The sequence below is a fragment of the Semicossyphus pulcher genome, unplaced genomic scaffold, assembly GCF_022749685.1.
Source record: "Semicossyphus pulcher isolate SPU_LCO1_2020_fin unplaced genomic scaffold, fSemPul1.0.p SCAF_5, whole genome shotgun sequence".
Lineage (NCBI taxonomy): Eukaryota > Metazoa > Chordata > Actinopteri > Labriformes > Labridae > Semicossyphus > Semicossyphus pulcher.
In genome coordinates this window covers 13615458-13640898 of record NW_027211726.1, presented here as the reverse complement: position 1 = coordinate 13640898, position 25441 = coordinate 13615458, and the positions used below count along the sequence as shown (strand labels likewise).

The following is a 25441-nucleotide window of genomic DNA, read 5'->3' as shown; positions in this document are numbered from 1 at the left end:
AAGGCTGTCCCAATTTGAAGGCTCCTTCAGATGCGTCCTCCTTTTCCCAGGTCACAAAGCATCCATCGGGTGCATCCTTCGCGGCCCAACGTATCCCAAGATTCATTGCGCGCCAATTCAAGCGAGATGGCGGACTCTTTAACGGCCGAGGAATACACTTTTAAATGTTTTAAAAGTTGTGGGTTTAAACTTCAATCGAATAGCTAGCGTTACAAATGTAAAAAAAAACAAAAGGGCCCCGAAACAAATTATCTTTAAAATATGTGACGTTAGTTATGCTAGCTAGTTAGCCTGCTAAATACCTGCTGCTAAGCAATAGGAGCGGCATTTGATGACATAAGTGTAAGGGCGGGAACAGCTGGTGACGCAAACAGGAAATCCTCCGTAGACCAGACCGTCTCATTTCAGTTCGGCTTTAACGCTCTACGCAGGCAAAGCATGGCGCAGACCGCCTCTGGATTCAGACACAGCTGCAGAGTGCAGGAGAATGTTTGGGTTGCCTGGCAACAAAAGTCCAGTTTCAGTTAAGTTGTGTTTGAGTTGCTGGAGCCAAAAATTATAATTCGTTTTTGTTTTTTTTCTGCTATTCGCCGCTTGTATAAGTGTTAAAAGCAATATCACACTCGAGGTTGTGATGTCGTACTGAATATCAGCACTGCTGTGGTTATCTGCGGCTGTGATACATCGCTGACATGGCCCAGCATCACAGGCATGCAGAGCAGTAAGATGAATAACAGCAGTAGTTTTTTTTTATGCTGTTGAGCTTCATAATAGAAATAAAACTTGAAAATGGGGTAAATGTGACGGCTTTTTTGTTGGTGATCAGTTGTAAATATCAAGCCTACTAAAAAATGCACTGGCCTGTATCATTAAAATGAGCTTTTGGCAAAGCTAGCTGTATCATGCAGAATTTTTTGGGGCGCATTTACAAATGCTAATAACTGCATTATTTTGGATTAATGTGTTTGACACAGCATGCCATGGGTTGCTTGGAAATGATCTATTCCTGGTGAAGAATGAGTGTGTAAGAGGATCAATTCGCTTTGCCACAGTTATTTCCTATATGTCTCTCAAGGAATCGCGGATAAAAAAAGCAGGTGTGAGTGAGTGTGTTTCTCCGCTCCTGCTGGGAGACTCAGAGGGGAGTCAGTCTCACTCTAACTGCACTCTTAGCAGGGAGTCACAGGGTCAGCATCTTGTATGCCCCAATACGCCATGACAGCATGCAATGTTTTTCTAACTTTATGCATTAAACTGTCAAGCTGTATTTGCCGAGATCTGGTCACAAGGCAACAGAGCTCTCCTTTATTTTGCTACGTAGCTCCCTAAATTCTAAGATCTTACAATAACCACCACTACCCTTTGCAGCTGTGACAGGCCTTTTATTATTATAGAAAAGTTAAATAAATGTTCTTAAATAGTGTCTTCACAGATAACTACTACAGCAATTTAATTGTAAACTGTATGATTATTATAAGTTTCCTATTTGCTAATTTATTGCAATTTGTCTCACACAAATTACTTTCCCGCTATGCTATGTGTAACCTTTGCGTAACACTACAACTACACACAAACAAACTGCTTACCGGAGTAGCTTCCCAGTCTCGGTGCGTGGTTGTCAGCGCCGTCGTAAAAATCCAAAGAGTCCCAGTTATGCTCGGTGGCAAAACTCACAACTTGTATCTGCAGAGAAAGACAAAGAGGGAAGGAGGGAGAGGCAGGATGTGTTCCTGTGAGCTATTGTTTCATTGTCTTCGATAGAAGCACCTAAATTGTCAAACGATTGTATTTTGTACAATGGACTATAAATTAGCTCGTTCAATAACTGAAATCAGAAAGAAAGTCTTTGAATGGCTGAAAATATTCAATTTAAAAGAAGCAGTTAGGCAAGTTGCTAAGTTGCTAAGTTGCTAAATGCTACGGGGTGTCTGCCTAATATTTGTAACAGACTCTATTTTGTGTCAGAGGCATCTTTGCCTTTGTATTTGTCCGTGAGAGCGGTTTAGCTTACATGCAATCAGGCATCATCTCTCCCGATTAGATCCTATCTAGTTATCTCTGGATGGTCCGTCTCTCACAAACCATCCATCCATTCACTCTTTTAATATAATCTTATCTTCCTTGACATCCTGCCTGCTCAGCTTTTAAGCCAATGATACACAGGTCAGCCAGGAAGCCGGTGTGCGACAGGTAGTACCTGTATTCCGGCCCCTTCTGGTACAGAGACCTTCCACACGCAGTTCTGGTTGTTGTCGTAGGGCTCTGGATATCCGGGCGACAGGATGGTCCCGCGACGAAGGGTCAGGACTCCCCCGCAGGGAACTGAGAGAGAGAGGAGACGGAGCAGAAAGCAGAGGAGAGCTGAGGTTAAAACAACATTTTGTCGAAAAGCAACAGGGAAAGAGAAAGTGTGTTGCAGGGGAGGAGAGCAAAACGCCTGAAGCCTGAGCCACAGCTCTGGCATAGTAAGATTTAGGGTTTGGCCACATTGAGTTGCTGTGTGGCTGATCTGCAGCAAAGCATTTACCTATGCATGTAGGCAGGGTGTCGTTCCATTGTGCCAGGTTGTCTGGGATGCTCTCGCACCGTATGGCAGTGGAGCCGTGCAGGACGTAACCAGGGTTGCACTCAAACTGCACCATGGAGCCGACCGCAAAGTCATTACCGAGACGTTTCCCAAAGCGAGGCTCGGGGACTGAACTGCACTGGGTGGAGCTTGTCCTCGGTACAGCTGCAGGAACAAGGAAAAATAAGACAACCATTGAAAGGATGTTAGATTAGATATGAACAGCAAATGTTTTTCTTTCTGTCTTTGACAGACCTTCTTAAAAAGGGTGTTTTTGATAAATAAAGTTGAAATATATGAGAAAATAAAAATGTGGCATTGTGTGTAAAATGGCAAGCTGTACAACACACAAGAGATATTGCATAACAACTCCAGAAAGCCAAGGTTCATGGGGTAGCAAGCAAGCCACTTCTGCAAACCTGTAAACTACACATACTGACAATAAGAACAATAATGGCTACTTGTGGTGGGCTGACCTTGGTAGACGAAGTGAAATCCTTTAGCAGTTTCTGGTCCGACTGTGGTAAACTTGACCGTGATCTGGTTTCCCGAACTCAAAGGAAGAGACTCCCCTAGTTAGAGGAAGTCAGAAAGACACAATATTAGAAAGAGAGAGACGTAGATGTGTGTCTCAAGATATCTACTTCTATCAATCCATCCATCGTTACCAGAGTGGGACCCGGACAAAGACGACAGGAGCGTGTTTTGTTGAGTAGGTCCATCGTAGATTTCCACCACGTCATTTAAAGACGTCTGGAACAGCACAAACTGACCGAAGAGCACTGCAGAAAAAAAAGAGGGATGAAAGCAGACAGATAAAGAGATGAGTTAACCACACTTGAATGGTATCAAATTATTATTCCACTCCGCTGTCTGTGCCGGACCTTCCTACACAAAATTAACCTGTAACCCCAAAGTTAAATAGCAGTAAGGTGCAGTGTCAACTTCTATTAGAAACAAACGGCTGGCACAGAGTTGCATATCAGGATAGTTAACAGTCAAAACAGTTAACAGTCAAAAGATGACCTTATCTGCAGTCTAACCCTCCGCCCACTCTGCGCTGGCTAGGTTGCATCAGTGTTGTGAAATGCTGGACTAATCTGACTCACTTGTGTCAACATGTGCCAGTAGGGCAGGATATTTCTGTCTGTTATCGCTACAGTAATACAAGTAGTGTCAAATCAGTGGTCCCTAGGTTTTCCTCTGGAAGGCTAAAGCGTCCGCTGCAGTGCCCAGGAATTAAACCCAGGCCTCCCATACAATAGCTCCTGTGCTTAACAATGTGTTTTTTTTTTACAGTGCAGCTGTGTTGGCAGGTAGCATTAAAAAGCCCTCAGGAGGACTGAGGCGCTGTGTTTGCTCAAACTAGGACAATTTTTGCTGTCTAGGTTGATCACCGCATCTTGAAATAAATCATAAGTTGCCTTAAGACACAAATCTGTAGTTGTTTAAAAGGAAATTTGTTTGCAGCACATGGACAAAATGTCCTTTAGGATAAATTAAATTTATTTCAGCCTCAGTGAAGCCCGCTCCCTGACTCAACACACACACACACACACACACATATCACCTCTCCATCTCTCCCCACCACTCTTCCTGGCCCAGAAGGCGGAGGTGTAAAGGATTAAATCAGAACATTGCCAAGGATATTCGGCTATAAGAAGGTCACTGGTCACTTTGTACAAGGCTGTTCCTCCCTGTGGAGTCCTTTTAAAACATGATCAGAATGTTACTTAAACATCACTGTGACTCACCAAAAAACGACCCGTCTGCTTTCATATTAAACCTCATTTCATGTTAAGATAATACCAAGCTATGCAGATGAGTGGTGTCTACAGGTGTGAGAGGGATTCTGACAGTAATACCAAGTCATCAAGAAGCAGTTTAGCTCTGCAGGGTAGATGGATCCAACCTCTTACACTTACAGCCATGTCATCGTTGTTCATGAGGATGTGTTTAAGGGCGTGCTGTCGAGCGGTCGTAAAGTATGACGAGATTCTGCCTGTCAGCAGAAACACTTACAAAGCTCCCACCGTGTATGGATTTTAAGGAAATCAGAGTGACTATGGTTTCCATCATTCCTGGCTACGGTATCGACATGCCGCAGAGCAGGTGGAGGAGATCACAGCTGACACTGCTTTAACACAGGCAGGAAGACACACACGCACCAACAAACACGCTTAGATTCAGTGAGCATTGACACACAAAGGGAATAGCTTCAAGGTATCACAGCCGACCTTACTCACACTGAGATAACAATATAGGCACACAGATTAATACATACAGTGATGATCAAAGCAATGATGCCACACACTGTGATAACCACATGGCTTGTTGGTGGCGAAATCCCTCAGCACCACAGTCACATACACCAGATGGATATGTTTAGACGTCTAGGATTATGACATGTCTAGTGAATCAGTCCGCTGGGCTCGTTATGAAGCGATTGAAATCACTGCTGTTCATTTGAAAGGCTTCCTCAGCTCTTGACATCAGATGGAGAAAACCTGGGTATTGATCCCCGTGGAGCTGCCATGCTTCCTGATGAGCCGCCCGAGTGGGTGTCCTCAGCCACGTCCTCATTCAACAGGGAGGTTTGGTGTCTCCACAGTGGGAAGCGCCAAGGGTTTCCCCACCTGGTGTTAGAACTGAAGGAACCATTTGTTTGAAAACTGTCAGCCAGTCTGGAGGTTTGATTTCAGCTTCTCTGATCGTCAAAAAGTTTTGCCTGTGACCTTCAATTGACCCTTCGCTAAGTCCCACCCCCCTTGGTTACTGTTGCTACGCCTGTCAAGCTTTCGCACCGGCATGTGAATATTATGGCGTTTTCAACTATAGCAGTAACTCATAGCAAATTTCTGGAAAAAATAGTTAGTATAGTAAGCTAACGTTTAGTGATGACTCTCTATGACTTTCATTATCTAATATGTAATTATCGCACTTGTTCATGTTGTTTAAAGCATGTCAGGATATTGCTCGCATATCGTGGGCTTGATCCACACAGTGGATCTGGATAAACCTTTAATAATTAATATTCAACCGTCTTTGTTTGCTAACATGCTAACCTAGCAAAGTTAGTTAGGGTCTTACCTTGGATCAACGTTTTTGTTGATATTCTCTCCTCTTGAGTTTTTGGCTAAGGAAAAGCTAAAAAATATAGCACCCCGCGCTAAACTTAGAGGAAATCTGCTGTCGGACTCTATTTGTCGGACTAGCAGATTCCATATGCACAACGTTACGGCATCTGAAAGATTGAAAGGCCTCCCGTGCGTAGTTACAGTTGCTAACGTAGGATTGGACATTGGCCGTTCAAGGGAGGGGCTTAGCGAAGGATCAATTGCTCATAAACATTTGCTTTATTTATTTTTAGAATGACAGCTGTTCAGAAAAATCTGGGCATGGTATAACAATGCCACACTGCAACTCAACAAAACAGCCCGTCCCTCTGTTTCAGGGCGTTCAGGGAGACTGTCTGTGTGTCTTATTCAATATGTAGGCCGACCAAATGTTCGCTCCTCTCAGTCACAACCTCTACATTGAGCTGACACTCCAAAAGCTGCTAGGCAAATACAACGAGACAGCAACCATCAACCGCCTCAGGGAAAGCTCCTATTTATTCATGACACCACAGGGCCTAATTGGACATCTCATTTACCCATTACAAATTGTCGTTAAAACCAATAATTCATATTTCAGTATTTGATGATTGGATCGGATATTAGACAGACAGATGTTCGTTCAATTACAACTATTGTGTGCTATGATATATTAAAATATAATATAGTTGATGGCTCAAAAAACCAAAAAAATCTGGTGAGTGGACCTTGAGAAAGGTCAAGATATAACTTCAACACATATTTTGAAAGCGACTTGCAGTAATCTCTATTTATAGATTCTACTTAAAATTGTAGCGACCGGATTTTAGTACGCAAAGTGTTCCGGTTTGTAGTCCGAGTAGTACTGACCTATAAAGTATCAGCAGGCTGCGGCGTACGCAGGAAAAAACTGTCCGCATGGAGAGCAAAAGCATATGGAACATAATGCACCGTAATGACTTCCGGCTCCCATCAGCTTCTTATTAATCTCTATAAACAGACATCTGTAAGTTCAGCTAACAATCTGCTCTAGATAAAAAATTTCAACTTTAGACAAATCTGCTTGACGCTGTGTCACGAAGGCCGTCGGTGTAGATTTCCCGACTTCCTCGAACGCATCAAAGATGATCGATCCGACCTCCGTTCAACATATGAGCATTTTAAAAACTAAATGAAAATTAACCAACTATTTACAGTGAAACTGAGACTCACCAGAAACAGATTGAATGAACCAAGAAATAATTTTAGACATATTTTGCAGACACATCTGGAGGGGGGGAATTCGCTTCACTTTTGATCTGAACACACGGTCGCTTCTCAAGTTCAAAACTGGACCGTAAACAATGAAGTGCACGGAAAAGGGAAGTCTTGGCTGTAAGTCCTTATCGCTTATTGCTGGCAAAACCGGACACACCGACATGTTCACCGTTGCTCCCGGCGGCTATATTGTCGTCATACTATAGCCGATGGATTCGGACATTGGACTTGAAGTGATGACACTGTTTAAGTCAATTCAAATGATTAAATTGAAAATCCAACCCTCTATTCCGCAGATCTACACTTTTACAGACTATAATTAGTGACTGACAGCGCATTACTGTACCTCTACCCGTGAGAGTCAGAGGAACAAAATGCGTGTGAGAAAATATGAGTAGACTTACACTTCCTCTTATGTCCCTAGATTCCCTTCCCAGCCTTATTTAATGTGAAGAATCCTCTGCAATATTAATATCTTTATGATGTGTCATTTATGTCTGACTGGAGGAACAATGATCAAATGTGAAAAGATGAAACAGCCTCATATTTAAATGTCACTTCAATAATGAAACCTTGACCTGGAATACAAAAACTGGCCAGCGAGCGTCTTTTGATCATGTGTAATATCTCATGGTTTTTTTCCCGTGGTTTAAAACCCCTAAGGGGTCCTTCAGGGGGCTTCTCCACTAAAAATCAAATAAGTTTTAATGTCACTTTGTTTCACTACAAAGTAAAAGAACAAACGGAGAATACATGTCAAAGGCAATTATGATCACAGGTTTCATTCTCAACTGTTGTCTTTGCACCTAAGCTTCAGAGTGTTATACACTTGCATGTGAAATCTTTGTAGGTATAAAGAATGAATTCCTTTCATACTCACTTATTCTATATTTACACTCAATCACACAAAGTGCAATCATACAGCTACAGAGCCTAATTCAGGGAAATGCTTCTGGATGGTATTCTATGTGTTTGAGTGGAAGGACTTACCAAACTCTCTTGGTACAGATATAGAGTAGATACAGGTCTGTCCAGAGGTATAGTTTCTGGGAAAGTTTGGAGATAAAACAGTCCCATCTGATCCCGTAGAACGACTTCCACAGGGAGCTGAAGACAGAACACATAGAGGCAAAGAGGCACATAATCATACACATACACAACAATAGCACTATGTTGGATTCAAACAGTTACAAATGCAGGGATGCTCTATTCCATTCTGTGCTTTTGTGTGTTTTACCTTGACAACTAGGCAATGCCCTGTTCCATCCAGGTCTGCCATCATCTCCCATACTGCAGGTGAGGGTAGAATAGCCCTAAAAAAGATGTTATTGTGAGAAAAATAACCCATCCAATAAAACCAACAAACCTACCATTCAATCAACCATCAATGCATCCGATCAACCAACCTACAAACACACCAACCACATATCTATCAACTCACACCCCTCTCATCCATCTAACCATCCACAAGCTGTTCAAACAACAAACCAAATTTTCAACCAACCACCCACAAACCGACCGGCTTGTGGTCGGTCGGTTTGGTGATGACTGATGGCAAAGGCCTAAGTGCCAATCTCCAATCTATGCCCATTCATACCTAATGGCTATGCCACCAGGAGCAATTTGGGTTCAGTGTCTTGCCCAAGGACACTTCGACATGTGACTGTAGCAGTCAGGGATCAAACCACCAACCTTCCTTTAGAGAGACGACCAACTCTACCACTGAGCCACAGCTGCCCGGTTTGTGGGTGGTTGGTTGATGTGCGGTTTGTTTGTAGGTTGGTTGATCGTTTAGAAGGACCCAACCATCCCCCCATTTTCCACAAAACCAACCATACAACAAACCAACAATCCCATCAACCGACCAACCCCAAACTGATCAACAAACCATCCGACAAATCACGATCAACAGTCCACCATTCACCCATCCAACCATTCAACAGCTCGCCCATCCCAACAACCAACCACCATTTAAACCACTGAGCTAACCAGCCACTTTTTTGACCATCCAACCAACCAACCAACCAACCAATTGATCATCCATCCACCAATCCAACCAACCAACCAACCAACCAACCAACCAATTGATCATCCACCCACCAATCCAACCAACCAACCAACCAACCAACCAACCAATTGATCATCCACCCACCAATCCGACCAACCAACCAACCAACCAATTGATCATCCACCCTACAATCCAACCAACCAACCAACCAACCAACCAACCAACCAATCAAGCTGCCAGCCAACAACCAAAATGCCAATCTGACCAACCAATCCAGAAACCAAACACCCATACAATCAACCAACCTACTACCTATCACCACCCATAAATTCATCCATCCATCTACTTTTGTACCTGCAATACGTATCCGGCCTCACAGTAGAAGGTAACAGTCGAGCCTAGCTTATAGTCAGACCCCAGCCTGGTCCCATTCAGAACCACACCTGGGTCAAAGCAGGATTCCCTTAGCTTGGCTGGAAAGAGAGAGAGAGGAGAGAGGAGAGAGAACGGGGAGTAAGTTAGAGAGAGGGTGAGGCAAAGAAAAAGCGACAGGCACACATAAATAATGAGTCAAATTAATAATAACTAAGTTCCTTGCTATAATCAAATGAGGCAGGAATTACGTTGGCCTTTTCAACAGTCTGTTTGACTTAGCTGTCTTTGCCAAAGATAGAGGAAGGACCCAGAACTTCATCATCCGGCTTATGAATGGTACATGAACCTTGTAAATTACGGCTACGGCCACCATGCATCAACTTTAAGACTTAATTCCTGAGTCCACATGAAGCCAGTGTTGATTCTTTTGTGCGAGTGAATCAAACTCACCCCTCCGACGGACTATTTCAACAGACATGTATTCAACAGGGGACTTTGTGGGGAGGGCAATCATTCTTTTCATCTTAAAATCAGCGTGATGCACACTGACAGCAGTGTGGGAGACTTATTTTGTATTGATGATTTGGGGTAATGCAGGATTCATCTCTGTCAAATTAAACATTTCTGAACATATTGCAGAAACATCCTGCCATCACAGGAGATATTTAAAACATTTTGACATGTTGAGTTTTGAAAACCTTTAAGAGTCGTTTCCCAAGTTACCATCCTTATGAAAATGAGATGAGACAGAAAACATAGACTGCTGCAATTTCAACAAGCAAAGGATATTAAATTCTTCTTTAACAACTGACATTTACAAAAAGGCTGTAAAAACAAAATGACAAGTAGCTGCTTTAACTTAGCTGACTGTGATGATATTGTAGACGTGTTTACTTATTATAATGGAGAGAAATTTGTCTGATAAGAAGTCCCTCTGCTGAAAAATATTCAAACAAACATCAATCTCCAAGATGATGGAAAATCTTTGTTTGTTTGCCTCTTGTAGCCTTACTTTGACCAATAAGGGACATTTCCAGTGCTAAACAGTATAAAGTATACAGATTATAAGGATGAGTGTTGGCAGAATTAGGGATGCACGATATTGGATCCAATATTTTCCAACCCTCTTTGTTAAAGAGAACATCAAGTCTCCCCTGTAGTGGAATTGATATCATGCCTACTCTTATTGTAGTGGCCAAAAACTGCCTCTTGCACCCTTCTTTACGCTTGACGGAAGAGGCGTAACGTGTCTGATCACTCACGTTTCTGAGCGCACCTGAGTGTAACATCCCCATGAAACACGGCAGTGAAGGAGACATGCCCGGACTTGTTTACTGCACCTACTACAGAGACATCAGTGATCGCTGACGGACTCTTTTTACCGTGTATGTGTCCATGAATAAGTAAGTTAGTTTTCACTGATGTTTACGTTACACTCTGTTAGCGTCGGCTTTGGCCGCGAGAGTATTTTCGCCGTGTTTGATGTTGTTAAGTCCGGTAAAATTACTGTTAGCTAGTTAAGAGTTGTCAAAGTTGTTTAACTTTTATTCATTGGCTCGAGTTTCTGTGACTTTTTAGTCTTTATATGTATGTTGTCGATAACTTTGCGCAGGCAGTGCGCGCACACACTTGCGCCGAGTTAATGTCGTAGCATTACATCGTGCTTTTTTGGGGAATCATCAAGCATTTAGGCAGAATTAAAGTGTTGTTTTATGGCAAAAAATATCGGCCATAATCTGCAGGTGGCGATACAGTGCCGATAATATCGTGCATCCCTAGGCAGAATATTTTTACCTTTGTACTCCAGGTGAAAGCCAGTGTAAGAGACAGATCCGTCACTGCGGAAGGCTAAATGCATGGTATTGGAACTGCTCTCTATCCGCTCTGGGAGTTTGCTGTCCTGGAAGCTACCAATCAGAGGACTGTTGCTATCCGGACCATCGTAGATGTACAGGAAGTCATAGTTTGGCTCAATATTGAAGCTAGAGATAGATATAGAGTGAAAGGAAGCAGGAAGGGAGAACAAGGGCACACAAAATGAGTCAACACTGAAATTTAAGGATTGGGTTTCCACAGGAAAACATTATTGCCCTGGATGGATTTTTACAGTTACAGAGTCCGTGGACTTGGATTGGGAAGAAATAAAGCAGTTTACCTGATAAAGGCCAGTGACAGGACATAGTCAGAGTTAACAGCAATGAGCCAATCACAGTCCTTGGAGTGAGGGTAGGGATGTGGGTAATTGGGTGACAGTATAAATCCACTGGAGCCGGTGAGGTTTCCTCCACAGGGAGCTTAGATGGAAAAAGAAGCAAAGTTTACATTGATTTTCACAAAGTCTTAAAACACCATAAAATAAAGTCTTTTTTCAAGCTCGTCCAATAAGGATAAGAAATAATTTCATTAAAGTAAAGATCTTTTTTCATTATTCTTAGTTAATCTTATCAAATTTTTATTGATAACAGCAGTAGGATAATTAAATCTTATCCTACTTTTAATTTACACAACCCTCCCATTAGTCACTAAAGCAAAGTACTGAGCCCTCAGAAACTGCAGTTGTGTATGCAGTGCATCTTTTGTATGTCCCTATATTTTTATATAGAAGCTGGACTTTTCACCTATACAGACAGGCGGGCTGGGCTGCCAGTAGTATCTATTATCCACTTGTATGCAGGTGATTTTGTCGTCCCCCTGGAGCTCGTATCCAGGGTCACACTGAAAGGACACTGAATCCCCCGGCTCACGGCCATCTCCACTACGACTGCCATTCATCGGTACGCCCGGGTCCCTGCAGGCTGTGGCTACTGAGCCTGGACAGACAAAAAGGGGACAGAGAGAGAGAAGAGGGAAGAGGAGAAAGAGGAGAGGGCAATTACAAAATCTGTGTCACATTAGATATCTACTGCTATTAAGCTAATGCATTAACTCAGTGCATAAAATCAGTGCTAATTAAAGGACTGTTTACTATTCTGTATTATGAAGTACCGGTTAAATTATTTCTGGCTATTCAAAGTGATATTTTCAAGTAGAACAATTATGCAGATTTGGATTCTTAATTATGTAAAATGTTGATACTTAGATTCTTTGTCAAATGAACATCCACTAGAAAACAGTATTGTTCCCTCTCACCCTGATAACCTAGCTCAGTCCGACACACATTAAAAGTCCAATAACAGAAACAACAGGATAAACTCATGACTTACTCGAGAACTGGATAGCGAATCCTGACTTGCTGATGTAAAAATCCGTCTCAAACTGAACAGTGACGGTGTTCAGCGTGGAGTGGATCCCCTCAGGTAGCAGAGAGCCGCTCAGCTCTGCCAAGGACATTTCATTCTCAGGTGGTCCATCCCAAACCTTCAGCATGTCATGGCTGGCCTCCGTGTCGAAGGACAGGAACTGAAGGCTGGAGTTTACATGAGAAAAAAAATTAACTCGATTAAATCAGAAAATCATACTGTTGAAGTCTGCCATATTTGGTGGTTGAAAACATGTTGGTGAAGGTTGGTGTACATATACACGATTATACTAACTTTTATTTATCACTTTACCGAAGTGCATTGTGATAGAGAAGGTAAGGAACTCGGCTCAGATTTTTGCTCAAACTTAGGTAATAGGGACTAAACTTGGATTCTTCTTTGGTGACTTGAACTTGAACAGTGGGGATTCGAGACTGGAGGTTTGCAGACACGGCTTTTTGCTAACATAAATCCCTTTGCTAACATATATTCAAATAACATTTAATTTGTAACTAGTGTTTGTTTTAGCCTCTCACTCTCATTTAAATTAGAGACAGACCGATATGTTTTTTTCAGGGCCGATGCCGATACCGATTATTAGTAGTCAAGGAGGCCGATAACCGATATTTGGAGCCGATATTCATTTGCAGTAAAAGTTAAAATATTGGCGTCAAAATTTTGAATAATACAAACTCTAACACTTAACTTTGTTTAAATGCCTTTAAGCATATGTTTGTTAAACAAAAAGTGCAGGGAGTTCCCAGGGTCAGCAGCATCTCTTATAAAGTTAACTGATGATTTAAATAAATAAATAAATAAATAACTTCCTGAAGTTTTATAAAGTAAATAAAAAAAAAAAAAAAAAATATATATATATAATAATAATAAAAATAAATAAATAATAATAATATCGGCGCAGATAATCGACCCGGCCGATAATCGGTCTATCCCTAATTTAAATGGAAAAAATATGTGCAGTTTTACAGTTCAAGCTGCAATATCAGCTTAGGCCTTAATCATACAGAGCATTTATATCATCATGTTTAACCTCATGATCACATATCCAGTTAAGCTCTTACATATTTATTTTTCATTGAAGTATTCATTAAAATAAACAAGACTGATATTTTAACTTCACAACAGGGGAGTTTTTTTTTCATTACCTCACAATGTTTCCTGAGTCCACCTCGATGGTCCATGTGCAGCGCAGATTATTGTCATAAGGAAAAGGGTACCCAGGGGACAGAATCCTCCCTGATGACTCGCCTTTAAAACGGCCACCACACTCGGCTACAGAAATCACACACACACACACACACACACACACACACACACACACACACACACACACACACACACACACACAGGTAAAATACATTAAAGACATTTAGACTCACAAATCTGTCTCATTAGCACACTTGTGGCAACATCACAAACACCAGTTGGTCAGTCGATCAGATGGTCAATGCACTAGATGTATGACAAGCCGACCGGTTATCTGTCCGAGGCGATTGTTTATCAAGGCAATCAGAGCCACTAGGCGCACCGCAGCAGCTCCTGTGCAGTGATTAAACGATCACAGAGGAGACAAATGGATAAAGAAAGAAGTTAACACTCTGTCTCACGCACAGGGAAAGAAGAGAAAAGGACAAAGAAGAGAAAAAGTGCTGATCCTGCAGCCATCCCTGAAGAAACCACAAAATATTATATAAGAGAAAATAACTCCCCCTTCTCTCAGTTATATATTTTCACAATCTTCATCCCTCCCCATGCTCCTCCTCCCTCAGGCTGCCCTCTCTTCATCACTGGAATATATTATCTCGGGGTAATAGGAGCGATATTAAGAGTTGGGAAGGAGAAAAAAATGAGAGTAGAGGCAAAAAAGAAAGAAAAGGGAAGCGGACTAAGGGGGGTAAAGAAGGAAACATTACAAGTAATAATAAGAAGCAATATAATATTAAGACTGGAGGTTAGCAGAGGTCACCGTGTGTCACTGCTAAAATATGAAGTCAGAGAATATCAGCCGCTCGTTTTATGAGCCTTTCATTATTGATAGTGAGAAAGAGAGAGGCTTATTAAGCTGAATCCAGAATCAGAAAGTTCAGAGGCAGCAATGATGGAAGAAAAAGGTCCTTAAAACGTCGGACTTGCTGTTATGCTTATATCTCCCATCTGGGGCACAGCTGCAGCAGCCGCTGCGTGCGTCACTCTGTCTGGGCTTAGCTTTTGTTTGGGTTTAATTAGAGGATGCAGTCGTTGAAGCAGATACCTACTGGGAAGGGCTGAACAAGTCTGCGAGTAATCTTCACATTCTATTCAAATTAAAGCATTTTAGGCCAAACGCTGATGAATGTGTTGGCGTGTGTGTGTGTACGTCTGCATGTGTGTTCAGGAGCCGTGATATTGCAAGAGCCAGCAGAAGGCCGTTATTGACTTGTTGACATCAATATTCAGAGCTGTGGTTTGTCTTTTCCCGTCAGTTTGAAGCCATGAAAAATGAATTAAGAGGGCAATGATGTTCTAATGGAATATTTGGGAACCTGTCGATACTCAAAGGGAAGTCGCTTCCCAGAAGGTTTTATTGTTTCCCTAAAATTGCCCCTGATTTGATACAGCGTTCCGACAGAACTAAATCGATTAAAACGCGTTCATGAAACGATTCCAACGAACAGGTTTGCCACTTAGCGCTTTATAGAGCCGGAATGACATAAATAGAGTTTGTTAGGAGCAATCCGAGGAGCAAATATAATAAAACGAGATCTGTGTGTGTTTGTACATGTGTGTGGGTAGTCTGAGTGCAAGGAGAAGAGAGCAAATCACCCAGCGCAAGACAGGAAAATGGATCAATTTGGCAGAGGAAGTCCAGGTGGTAAACTCTGCTGAATAAATAGACTCTTTATTGAGATTTCAAAACTACCGCAGAGTGTGATTTCACCGAAATCAAGAAGGCCATTGCACAGGAAATTGGCCTCCAGCTGCTTTCTCATCAGGTTATTGAATGAATGTCCTCTAAGCAGAATCTTTGCATAAAGCAGCGAGGGACTATTTAGTGGATTGTAGAGCAAGACTTAGTATAGTAATGCTTGTAAAAGGTATAAGTGCACTAGCTGAGTTTTGGGTAAATTAGAGAGAAGCATGATGCCAAAAAAAAGCCTAATTATGATGGTATTTATTCAGTGTATTAATCCTGCTCACTTCAGCCTTGCACAAATCTCGGAACCCATCGGCTATCGTCTGAGACGATATAGCTTCCGGAGACAAAGGTGAACATGTCGGCCGTGTAGCTGGTGGTTAGCGAAGACTTCCTTTTCCACGTGCTGCATTGTTTACAGTCCTTTTACCAGCGGACCAAAAGTTTTGATGCGCTTGGAAACTGCTCTCTGATTGGTCAGAATTCCCACATGGGAAAACTCCCTTAAGTAAACAGAGAGAGCACACTCCTCAATCACACTAAACACGATCACGGACTTTAATGTCTTGTTTTTTTAACTTTGAACCGACATCGTTCCACAGCTCGATCAGGTCCATCCTTGAGTTTTTCACTGAACAGTTTGAATACCTCCGTGTTCTTGTGCGTTTCCACAAGCATCTGTGAAGTTGTTTGGTCAGCCCATATTCCTCGTTGCTCCCCCACGTCTGCCCTCTACTCATCTTGCTGCCTGGCTGCGTGTCTGTCTCTGCCAGTGTCAGCACCCGTTAACAACCCACAATGGGAAGGTTTTTTTGGGTTGCCTCCTGTATTTGGTCCTACTTTAGGTCCATTTATGTTCACACCAGAATCAAACCCGGCAGTTGGTTCATTTTGAAACAGACTGAGACCCGTCTATTCAAGCGGACCATGGTCTGGCTGTTTGGTCCGCACCAGAATTCAATTCTGGAGTTCACACCAACCTAAACGAACCGCACCGAGGGGACAAACGCTTCAGGGTTTAGTTCAATCGGACTAAACAAGGCTGGTGTGAACCCGCCCTTAGTTTCTGTAAATGTACACAGAGCTTCACTCTGACTTACTTAATTGGGATGAACACGAAAAAGAAATCGTTTCTCTGTTAAAAAAAGTAAAAATGAAGGTCGGCTCGATCATTTCTGATGCATTTAAAGAAGTCGGAATATCTAAAAGCTGAACGGCTTTCGCAATACAGCGTCAAGCGAATTTGTCTCAAGTTGAAATTTTGACCTAGAACAGATTGTTAGCTGTACTTGGATGCAAACATCTGTTTATAGAGATGAATAAGAAGCTAAATCGTCGTCAGGTGATGGGAGCCTTTTGCTCTCCACTCGGACTGTTTTTCCTGCATACGCCGCAGCCTGCTGATACTACAAGCGTACTACAAAGGGAAACCAGAACACTTGCCCTCCCATTCAACATTTCTATGTAGAATCTGTAAACAGAGATTAGCGTTGTGAAAAACACTCTTAAAATGTTACCAACACCTTGACATTTCTAGGCCAACTGTGCAGCTACTCAATAAATACATTTGTACCAGACCACGCATTACACATCACAAATACCAGTGAGAGCCAATACAACAACGAACCCTCCTCACCTCTCCCTCTCAAGCTTATTAAAGAGTGCTGCCACTGCGTCTACGTGTCTTTTGTACGCTTGTATACATCTGTTTGTGTGTCCTTGACGCAGCAGGAGACATACCGATACAAGAGGGCAGAGGGTTATCCCAGGCTCTCCTTTCGCCTGTCATACACTTCAGCGTGGAAGCCCCGTGCAGAGTGTATCCGGGCTCACATCTGTAGGTGATGCTGCTCCCGGAGAAATGACCCTGGTCGTTGACCTTGAAGCCGAACTGAGGCACGCCGGGGTCCTCGCAGTGAGACAACTCAAAACCTAGAGAGAGGAATAGAAGGAGATTTTTACTATGTGTACTTTTTTAAACACTCACTAAGGCACCCGGAAAGAGCCACTAGAGAAAACAGAATTAGTGTTGTTTAGATGCACAGTGATACTCCCTTTATATCTGGCACGCTTAAGCATTCTGTTTATGAGCTCGCTGAGATCACACGTACTTTTAAGCTCTCACCGATTCAATAAAAAAGCAGCAAAAGACACACGAGACATACCAATATTAGGAGAGATACTCGAGGATGTGTACACCTTATCCAATTTGATGTTGTGTTTTCCACAGCGTGTAAGCTCCGTTACCATGGTAATATTCAGAATATTCTATTTATTCATGTGCACAGTTTTGAAAGGGGGGGATATGACGGGGTATATAAATAGCTTATCCCTATAAGACCTTAACCAGGATTTGATCTGCGGTATTACCTGGAAGACGAGGTGAGGCAGGATTTGAATTATCTCCTGGAACACTGCAGTAGGTGCGTAGCTAAATCCTTCAAAAATGGCCGTTTAAAGTGCTGTTATTTCATCACCTGGCAGTGTGAACACATCTGCCATCATCCTGAAATCTATCGAGTGCGGTTGTCCATTTGATATTGTATCTGAGACATGTATTAGGAAATAAATCAGCATGCATTATTCATTGAAATACACATGCAAGATTTATAGAACTGCAGCCTTCATGTTAAACTATATGCATAGTGGAGGCATGCAGTACTTTCCAAATGTCTTCTTTAATGTATAGCTAAGTTCAGTATGAGAGAGCATAGCTGCAGAGGAGTAACAAATGTTAAACCCACTCTCACCCAGCAGAGACAATGCAACATTAAAGGACTATGCAAATCACTTTGCACGACTCCATTTGAACTATTACATTTTCTAATTCCGACCGTGCATCTAAGAGGCGATGCCTCATGTGGGTGTGCCTTTTGTGAACCGCACCACGCAACCCTTAACATCAGATCCCACACTGAAATCTGATCTCTCTGAAAGCTTGGTTAATCGGACGTGACAAGCCGCGTGTGATGATGGTGGTGGAATTTACAATCACTTCTGTGATGCTTTCTCAAATGAGAGCCATTTAGAGTTAAATTGATTAAGCAAGTATGTTACACTTGTCAGGAATTAGTGCAGCTGTCACGTGGGGTTTAATTGCTGAATTGACGTGACTCCCATACTGACTAACTTCATTGAATGTCATCATCCAGTCTATTTTTGACTGATTTAACAAGATCTCATATCACAAGAACTCGTGTACAGTACACTTTTGAAAACATTTGAAAACAGATCAGACTGCAATACAGTGAAAACATGAGGAGCCATGTGTTTGCACTGCAGTTGTTTAACAATGGTGAAAGTCATGCAGATATGTTTAAAGAGCAGCTCCAGTCATGTTTTAAGAGATATAAAATGCTCTGCTTGAAATAATAGATTGTGTCTGATATGTTTTGTTCTGCAAATTACGTTTAATTACCTTGTAAAAAAAATCCTCCCAAGGCTAACCTCCTTCTCCCTCATTACAAATGGACCAATCTGCATAGTCCCCACCCACTATGCACATTTCCAACCGCCCCCTCCGTCGTGAAAACAAAACACGTCTCTGCCATCTTTTAGTGGCAGCTTGTTGAAACTTAGCTAGCTTGAAATTTAGTAAGTAGTCATAACGTTAACGTTAGTAGTCAGTAGTAGGGCTGGGTTTAAAAATGTGATTTTTCAGATTCGAATCACTTCTCATTTTAATGATCAAATATCGATTAATAAAGCCCGAGATCGATCTTTAAAAATATGTGTCTTGTGTCTGATCGCTCACGTTTCTGAGCGCTCCTGAACGCAGCACGACTCAGCACATCCCCCCCCAAACACAGCAGTGAGGGAGACATGCCTGGACTCGTTTACTGCACCTACTACGGAGACATCAGTGATCGCTGATAGACTCTTTTTATCGTGTGCGTCCATGAATATGTAAGTTAGTTTTCCGCTAAGGTTTGCTGCTTTGGCTGCGAGTGTACTTATGGCATGTTGTACAGTATGCCTTTCCCCATAACGTTTAGTCTTGTGTGGTTTTGTTCTTCTCGTGGCCAAATCTCACGCACGTTGAACCCCAGTTTGTTTAATCAAAACCATGAGCCAGATGTACAGACTAAAAATCTGAAACTGGAAAAAAAGTTCATAAGCTGTCTAATTCATAATTTTGTTAATATTGTGTTGACTGCTGTGTGTTGGTCATGTTAAATCACAAGTACATGACGTAACTTCTTTGGGGTCAATACCCCTAACCAAATCGATATTGAATCAAATCAGGACCTTGTGAATCGGAATCGAATCCAATTGAGAAATCCTAGTGAGTAGTGAGTTTGCAAAAATTACGATGCCGGTTACAGCTGGCCCCTGCATTACCGAAGTGGTTGCCATAGGTTGCACATAATGATATGCATAGCATCACCCCGTACATTAACGGGATTGGCTCCTTAGGGTTGTGACGTCTCAACCCTGCCAATCTGAAAATGTGTTGTTCAGCCTGTCCTTGGTACACTGCAGTTTAAAAGCACACAGGCCCAGCCATAGAGATGACTGCTGATGTTGTCCCTGATATGTCTTGTAGCACATGAAGAACACCACATGGAGATGTTTACAGGGTTAAACACTGGATTTTCACTGGAGGGGGTCTTTAAGGATTTGAAAATAGATCATACTGCAATCCAGCGTAAAGTGAAAACACGAGGAGCCATGTTGCAGGGGAAGTCATGCAGATATGTTTAAAATGGAACAGTTTGTAGAGCATACATACAAACAATCGTGGCAAACAAAGCGTGCCTTTATACACTCATCGTTCTCATCTTGTATACATGCAAACTACATGCTCATGAACAGTGGGATTATTTTTTTATGTACTTAAATGTTTACTTGTATTGAAATGTACCCACAATAAAACATTCATGGTTAAGTCTTTCAGGGCATACAGAATATTGTAGGCTGGATTAAAAGCCAACCAGGCACATTCAGGTTTTGACAAGGTTAGGTGGTGTGCATGCATTATGTAGCTCTGTGTACTTACTCGAGTAGACTAGCTTGAATCCTTCCCCTGTACTTTCTTCATCGCTGTAGAATTCCAGCCAGACGTGGTTTGAAGTGGAGATCAGCGTCAGGCCCAACATAGACGATCCCGTGAACGCTCCGAGAACGTGGGCTGTGTTGTCTTTACCGTCATAAATCTGTAGCCATAATAGCACAATGCACCGGAGATGCAAATACAACATGATGGTCAGTTTTGGATGAGAGTGTCGGGCAAGGGGATTTAAAGAGGAATCACTATTTGTGTGTCATTGTGTGTTTACCTTTAGTATATCCCCTTGTGCAAGATGAAAGGTTCGAGCAGAGATGTTGATGCCTTTCCCAGCCTGAACCTAGAGTCAAAGGGAAATCAGAATGAGGTGTTTGGACCAAAAAGGAGAGAACATATAGATATATATATATATATATATATATCTATATGTTTGAAGATCATGTTTTCGGTGTCTGTTTGTCTGTTGCTGCAGGATTCAGAGAAACTACTTACCTGATTTCATTACATTAGCATATTATAATAAAGACGGGACTGTCGGCCTTGGCAGGGTCTCATATCTCTGAGTGCTCTTCTAGTGAACACTTCTACATCTATACCAGTCTTTTATATTCAGAGAGGATGTACAGATTGTTTTTACCTGGATGCTGTAGATGCACTCGTGGTTGTTGTCGTAGTTCATTGGATAATTCGGAGAGAGAAGGATCCCTTCATTGTTTATAACTGAAGAGCCGCACTCCGCTGATGACAAATGCAGAAAGAAGAGAATTTAAAAAGTTGGTCCAGCAGTTTGAAAGTTTTATCCCAAAGTACGAGCCCTTATAGAGAGCACAGCCTGTCCTGTAAAGACGTCTTCATCTTAAAGATGTTGCTTCCTTTTATCCGCTATAAATGGACACTTGAATGTCTGTTCGTGTGCATGTGTGCGTGTAATTTAATAACCCTTTTAAACAGCTGTGTAGTGGGCCATCTACTTCAGTTGAGGGGAATGGGCAGGTAGTAAAATTCAGGAACTAATTTACCTAAAGATCCCCACTCTGCACTTCTCACACGTGCCCTCTATCTACAGTACTATGTCCCCTTTCCTCTCCTTTTTTCCGCTCCTTCTCTCCCTCCCTCTCTGTGTCTCTACTGGTGTAATAGTCATATTACAGCTGTCATATCGTCAATAAATCACGCTGCTACAGTTTCCATTTAGAAAATTACCTCTCCACCCTCTCTCTCGCTTTAATCTTTAACTCTCTCGCTCTCTCTCTCCGTCTCCCTCTCTATGAATAGAGCCTCCTTTGCACTCCTCTACTTCAATCAACCTTTCTCTTCTGCTTCTGCCACCTCCTATTTTTCCTGCTCCTCTTTTATCTCCTGCTTGTGTTTACTTTGCCTCAGCAAAAAGTGCTAAATAGAAGAAAATATCCAGAAATAATAGAAGATGAGGATAAAAAAACAAGCCAAAGGCACGTTTGATTCTCTGAAAAGCAAAGACACCTCGTCCGTACTTTCTGTGTTTTTGACCCTTCAGGGAGGGAAAGAAAACCTCGTGTAGACCAGAAACACAAACCGCCAACAGCAACACTTTGAGCCTGCAAAGTACAACTCTTTCACCCTCCACCAAAAAAAAAAAACACACTTTTGGTTCTAAATGTCTTCACATGATAAGTTTACTCCACATCACACAACAGAGGCAGCTACAAAAGCAACCAAACAAGCTGAGATAATGTAGGCGTTCTAATCACTTCTTTCCTCTATTTCACTCCTCTTTGTGATGTGCATCACATCATGCATCAATGCAACACAACACACAGGAACTAAATATAGCAGACCGCACACCACCGGCACGACATACCACTTCCACCTCTTTGCATTATCAGTCTTTGCACTTTGATGACAAAGAGCAACAGATGTAAACGCTGGAGCTGCAAACATCACGCAAAGCTGAAAATAAGTAAAATGTTCTTGGCAGGACTCTAAAATTAAAAACGTATGAACTGTATCTTCTGGTTAACTCGACCTGGATGGTAACGCCTGTCTTTTATGGCGGTGTGTATTCCCACGCTTCTCATAGTGCAGAAAACAATCCTGTGAAGCAGTGCCGAAGAGTTGTCTCTTTTGCTTTTCTTGTTGCCCTCTATTGATTCTGCATCTGCACCAAAATCAAATCTTATTGGACACATTTCCTGCTTACAAACACCCTTAGACTCAGGCCATGTCTGCACATACACGGGTGTTTTTCAAAACTGAGTTTTTCAAACGTAAATGCAAAAATACAACAGGCGCTGCCATGAGAATGTCTGAAAAATCTATTGCTGGAAGACTACCTGGTGGGCTGCAATGCAAACGCCTCTGTTCATCAATATAGTGGAATAATAACTGTACATACATATATGTGTAAACATGTAAAGTCCTGTCACGTCCGTCATTATGCATGTAATGTCGCCTCATTTGTGACGCCTCACAAAGGGGATAACAGTGCAAAGCCTGACGCCACGAGTCAAGTCTTCGTGGAAACGGATATTCTAAAAATATTCACCCTGGCCGGAGTTAAACAAAAGATCTGTTTTCAGTGACCTAAAGCTCCGCTTGTGTGCGGACGAAAGGTCAAAACGCAGAGAAAAAGCTACGTTTTTAGAAACACCTGTGTACGTTCGGACATGGCCTTATTCTAACTATCAAGAGACGGTAGGTTAGCATTTCTGTGGGAACGATTCTAAGACCAAGCTCTTGACCGAAGAGCTGCTAACACACCTAAAGAAACCAAACACAAAGGAGTAAAGTAAGCGAACACTATCAAGAATGAAAACAATGACTCATTGATAGGGCTGGGTTTAAAAAAATCGATTTTTCTGATTCGAATTAATTCTCATTTGAATGACTGAGTATCGATTAATAAATCACGAGATCGCTCTTTAAAAATATGTGTAAAAACACGTCTGATCACTCACGTTTCTGAGCGCTCCTGAACGCAGCACGACTTAGCGCATGCCCCCGAAACACGGCAGTGAGGGAGACATGCCCGGACTCGTTTACTGCACCTACTACGGAGACATCAGTGATCGCCGACGGACTCTTTTTATCGTGTGTGCGTCCATGAATATGTAATTAAGTTTTGCACTGATGTTTAGGTTACTCTCTGTTAGCTCTCTGCGAGTGTATTTTCGGCATGTTGTACAGTATGTCTTTCCCCATAACTCTTTGTTCTTCGCGCTATGAGATCTCGCGCTAAGTTGAAACCATGCTGTTTAATTCATACAATTTTTGATATTGTGTTGACTGCTGTGTGTTTGACATGTTAAATAAAAAGTACATGATGTAACTTCTTTGGGGTCAATTCTTATTGTAAACATTAAACATTTTGATAATGCACCAGGTTAGAGGTGCATTGATATCGTAACTGGAATACCCCTAATCAAAACGATATCGGATCAGAAATCGAATCAAATCAGGACCTTGTGAATCAGGATCACATTGAGAAATACCCAGCCTTCTCATTGACACCTTTTCTCTTGTCTTATTACTATTCTCTCTCTTCTTGGTTCATGAAAGTCAACTTGATCGCAAGTGTTGTATACAGATGTATGTGCAAGCTCATATCTAACAACACTGTTATTACATGTATTCAAAACCCATTTATTTCACGCATTTCCCCTTTAGGCCCTTTTGTTTGTGCTCTTAAATCTATACATGAATTAATTAGTGATACAAATCAGGACATAAACACATTTTCCACGCAAGATAATTCCTTTTACCTCTAATGGATGAGTCATGTAGTTGGTCCTTTGAGTGCATGGTTCACAGAGTACATCCTCATTGTCTGATGTGTGTGCATTCTCACTGCATTTACATTTCACTTCCTGTTGTACCATCATGCATGTTACACTCCACTGTAACTGACGGGCTGTTTGCAGCATCTTTATGGATATGAGTTTAATGTGGTGCAAGCAGCTACTGTAGATGTGATCATATTGTACATGCTTTTACCTACAGATTTGAAACTTCACCCACGTTTAGTATGGACATCCAACAATGTAACATTATATATATATGTCTTAAAATGTGAAACAGCATAAAATCCCCTCTTTGCGGAATATTTGAAAAAGAATAAACGTCACATCTTACCTTGTTGACGCACCCATACAGAGCTAACGTTCATTCATCATTCATTCAGTACGTTGTTTGAATAATAAAAGACCATCCTTTTATAAGAAGGCTATTCAGTCAATACATTAGTTATATCTGTTATTCAGCTTAGAACTTCACATTATATTAAAAAGTTTCAATCCGAGCTGTTTGAGCGGAGGGCATTTAGCTGAAGTGTTCACGCATTTAAAATCAAAGCTTTACAAGTGCGACAGAAACTAAATGTTCTAACAACTTTCCCCTTTTTTTGGCCCTCTAAAAAAGTAATTGTATTAGCCTGTCATACAGTATCTTTATATCTCTTTAATATTGTACTCTGCGTGAAACTGCCAAACTTCCCACCTCAGGTTTAAAAAAAATTTAGTCATATTTCTAATAACGTCCTTGATTTTGCAACACATAATTAAAAAGGGTGTTACAAGATTGTGAACAGGCCAAAACTCTCTGCCCACTGGTGACTCACCTCCAAGAAATATCACTGACATTTATTGTTCCTTCAGTAGCTGAAATTTGGCGTGTGTAAATGTGGCTTTTACACAGATTACTGTCTGTAGAACTCCCATTCAGTCCCAGAGCCAGTTTTGTTCCTCATTCAATACGAGGTTTTGTACACTGCTCAAAAGGATCTTAGTGGTAATCAAGGACAGAGGTACAATACACTTGAAAATCTACTTCCAAGGTGAAAGCAGAATCATATGCTCCTTTTCTGGTTTAAATTATCCAGAAAGCATTTTTCTCTTCCAGTAACTCCATTTACCTTTTGTTTGGTGCAATCTCCTTCACTTTAAGAGCAAACAAACTTGGCCTTGAGTGTCTGCTAGCTTTTGAAATGAAGATGCCCAGGTGCACAA

The 25441-nt window shown here is 41.7% G+C and overlaps 1 protein-coding gene across 1 annotated transcript in view; it reads right to left on the bottom strand.

The window, feature by feature from the left end:
• The window catches only part of csmd3b (CUB and Sushi multiple domains 3b), a 379947-nt gene that overhangs the window by 59918 nt on the left and 294588 nt on the right, over positions 1 to 25441 (bottom strand). The window contains exons 22-38 of the mRNA XM_069681472.1: positions 21097 to 21197; positions 20731 to 20799; positions 20451 to 20607; positions 17192 to 17383; positions 13704 to 13830; positions 12505 to 12707; positions 11920 to 12111; positions 11457 to 11595; positions 11096 to 11283; positions 9281 to 9399; positions 8156 to 8231; positions 7909 to 8025; positions 3235 to 3348; positions 3043 to 3138; positions 2528 to 2731; positions 2198 to 2322; positions 1587 to 1683 (exon numbers count right to left, since the gene is read on the bottom strand). Of these exons, the coding sequence (XP_069537573.1) occupies positions 1587 to 1683; positions 2198 to 2322; positions 2528 to 2731; positions 3043 to 3138; positions 3235 to 3348; positions 7909 to 8025; positions 8156 to 8231; positions 9281 to 9399; positions 11096 to 11283; positions 11457 to 11595; positions 11920 to 12111; positions 12505 to 12707; positions 13704 to 13830; positions 17192 to 17383; positions 20451 to 20607; positions 20731 to 20799; positions 21097 to 21197 (2316 nt within the window). The remainder of the gene's footprint in view (positions 1 to 1586; positions 1684 to 2197; positions 2323 to 2527; positions 2732 to 3042; positions 3139 to 3234; positions 3349 to 7908; positions 8026 to 8155; positions 8232 to 9280; positions 9400 to 11095; positions 11284 to 11456; positions 11596 to 11919; positions 12112 to 12504; positions 12708 to 13703; positions 13831 to 17191; positions 17384 to 20450; positions 20608 to 20730; positions 20800 to 21096; positions 21198 to 25441) is intronic.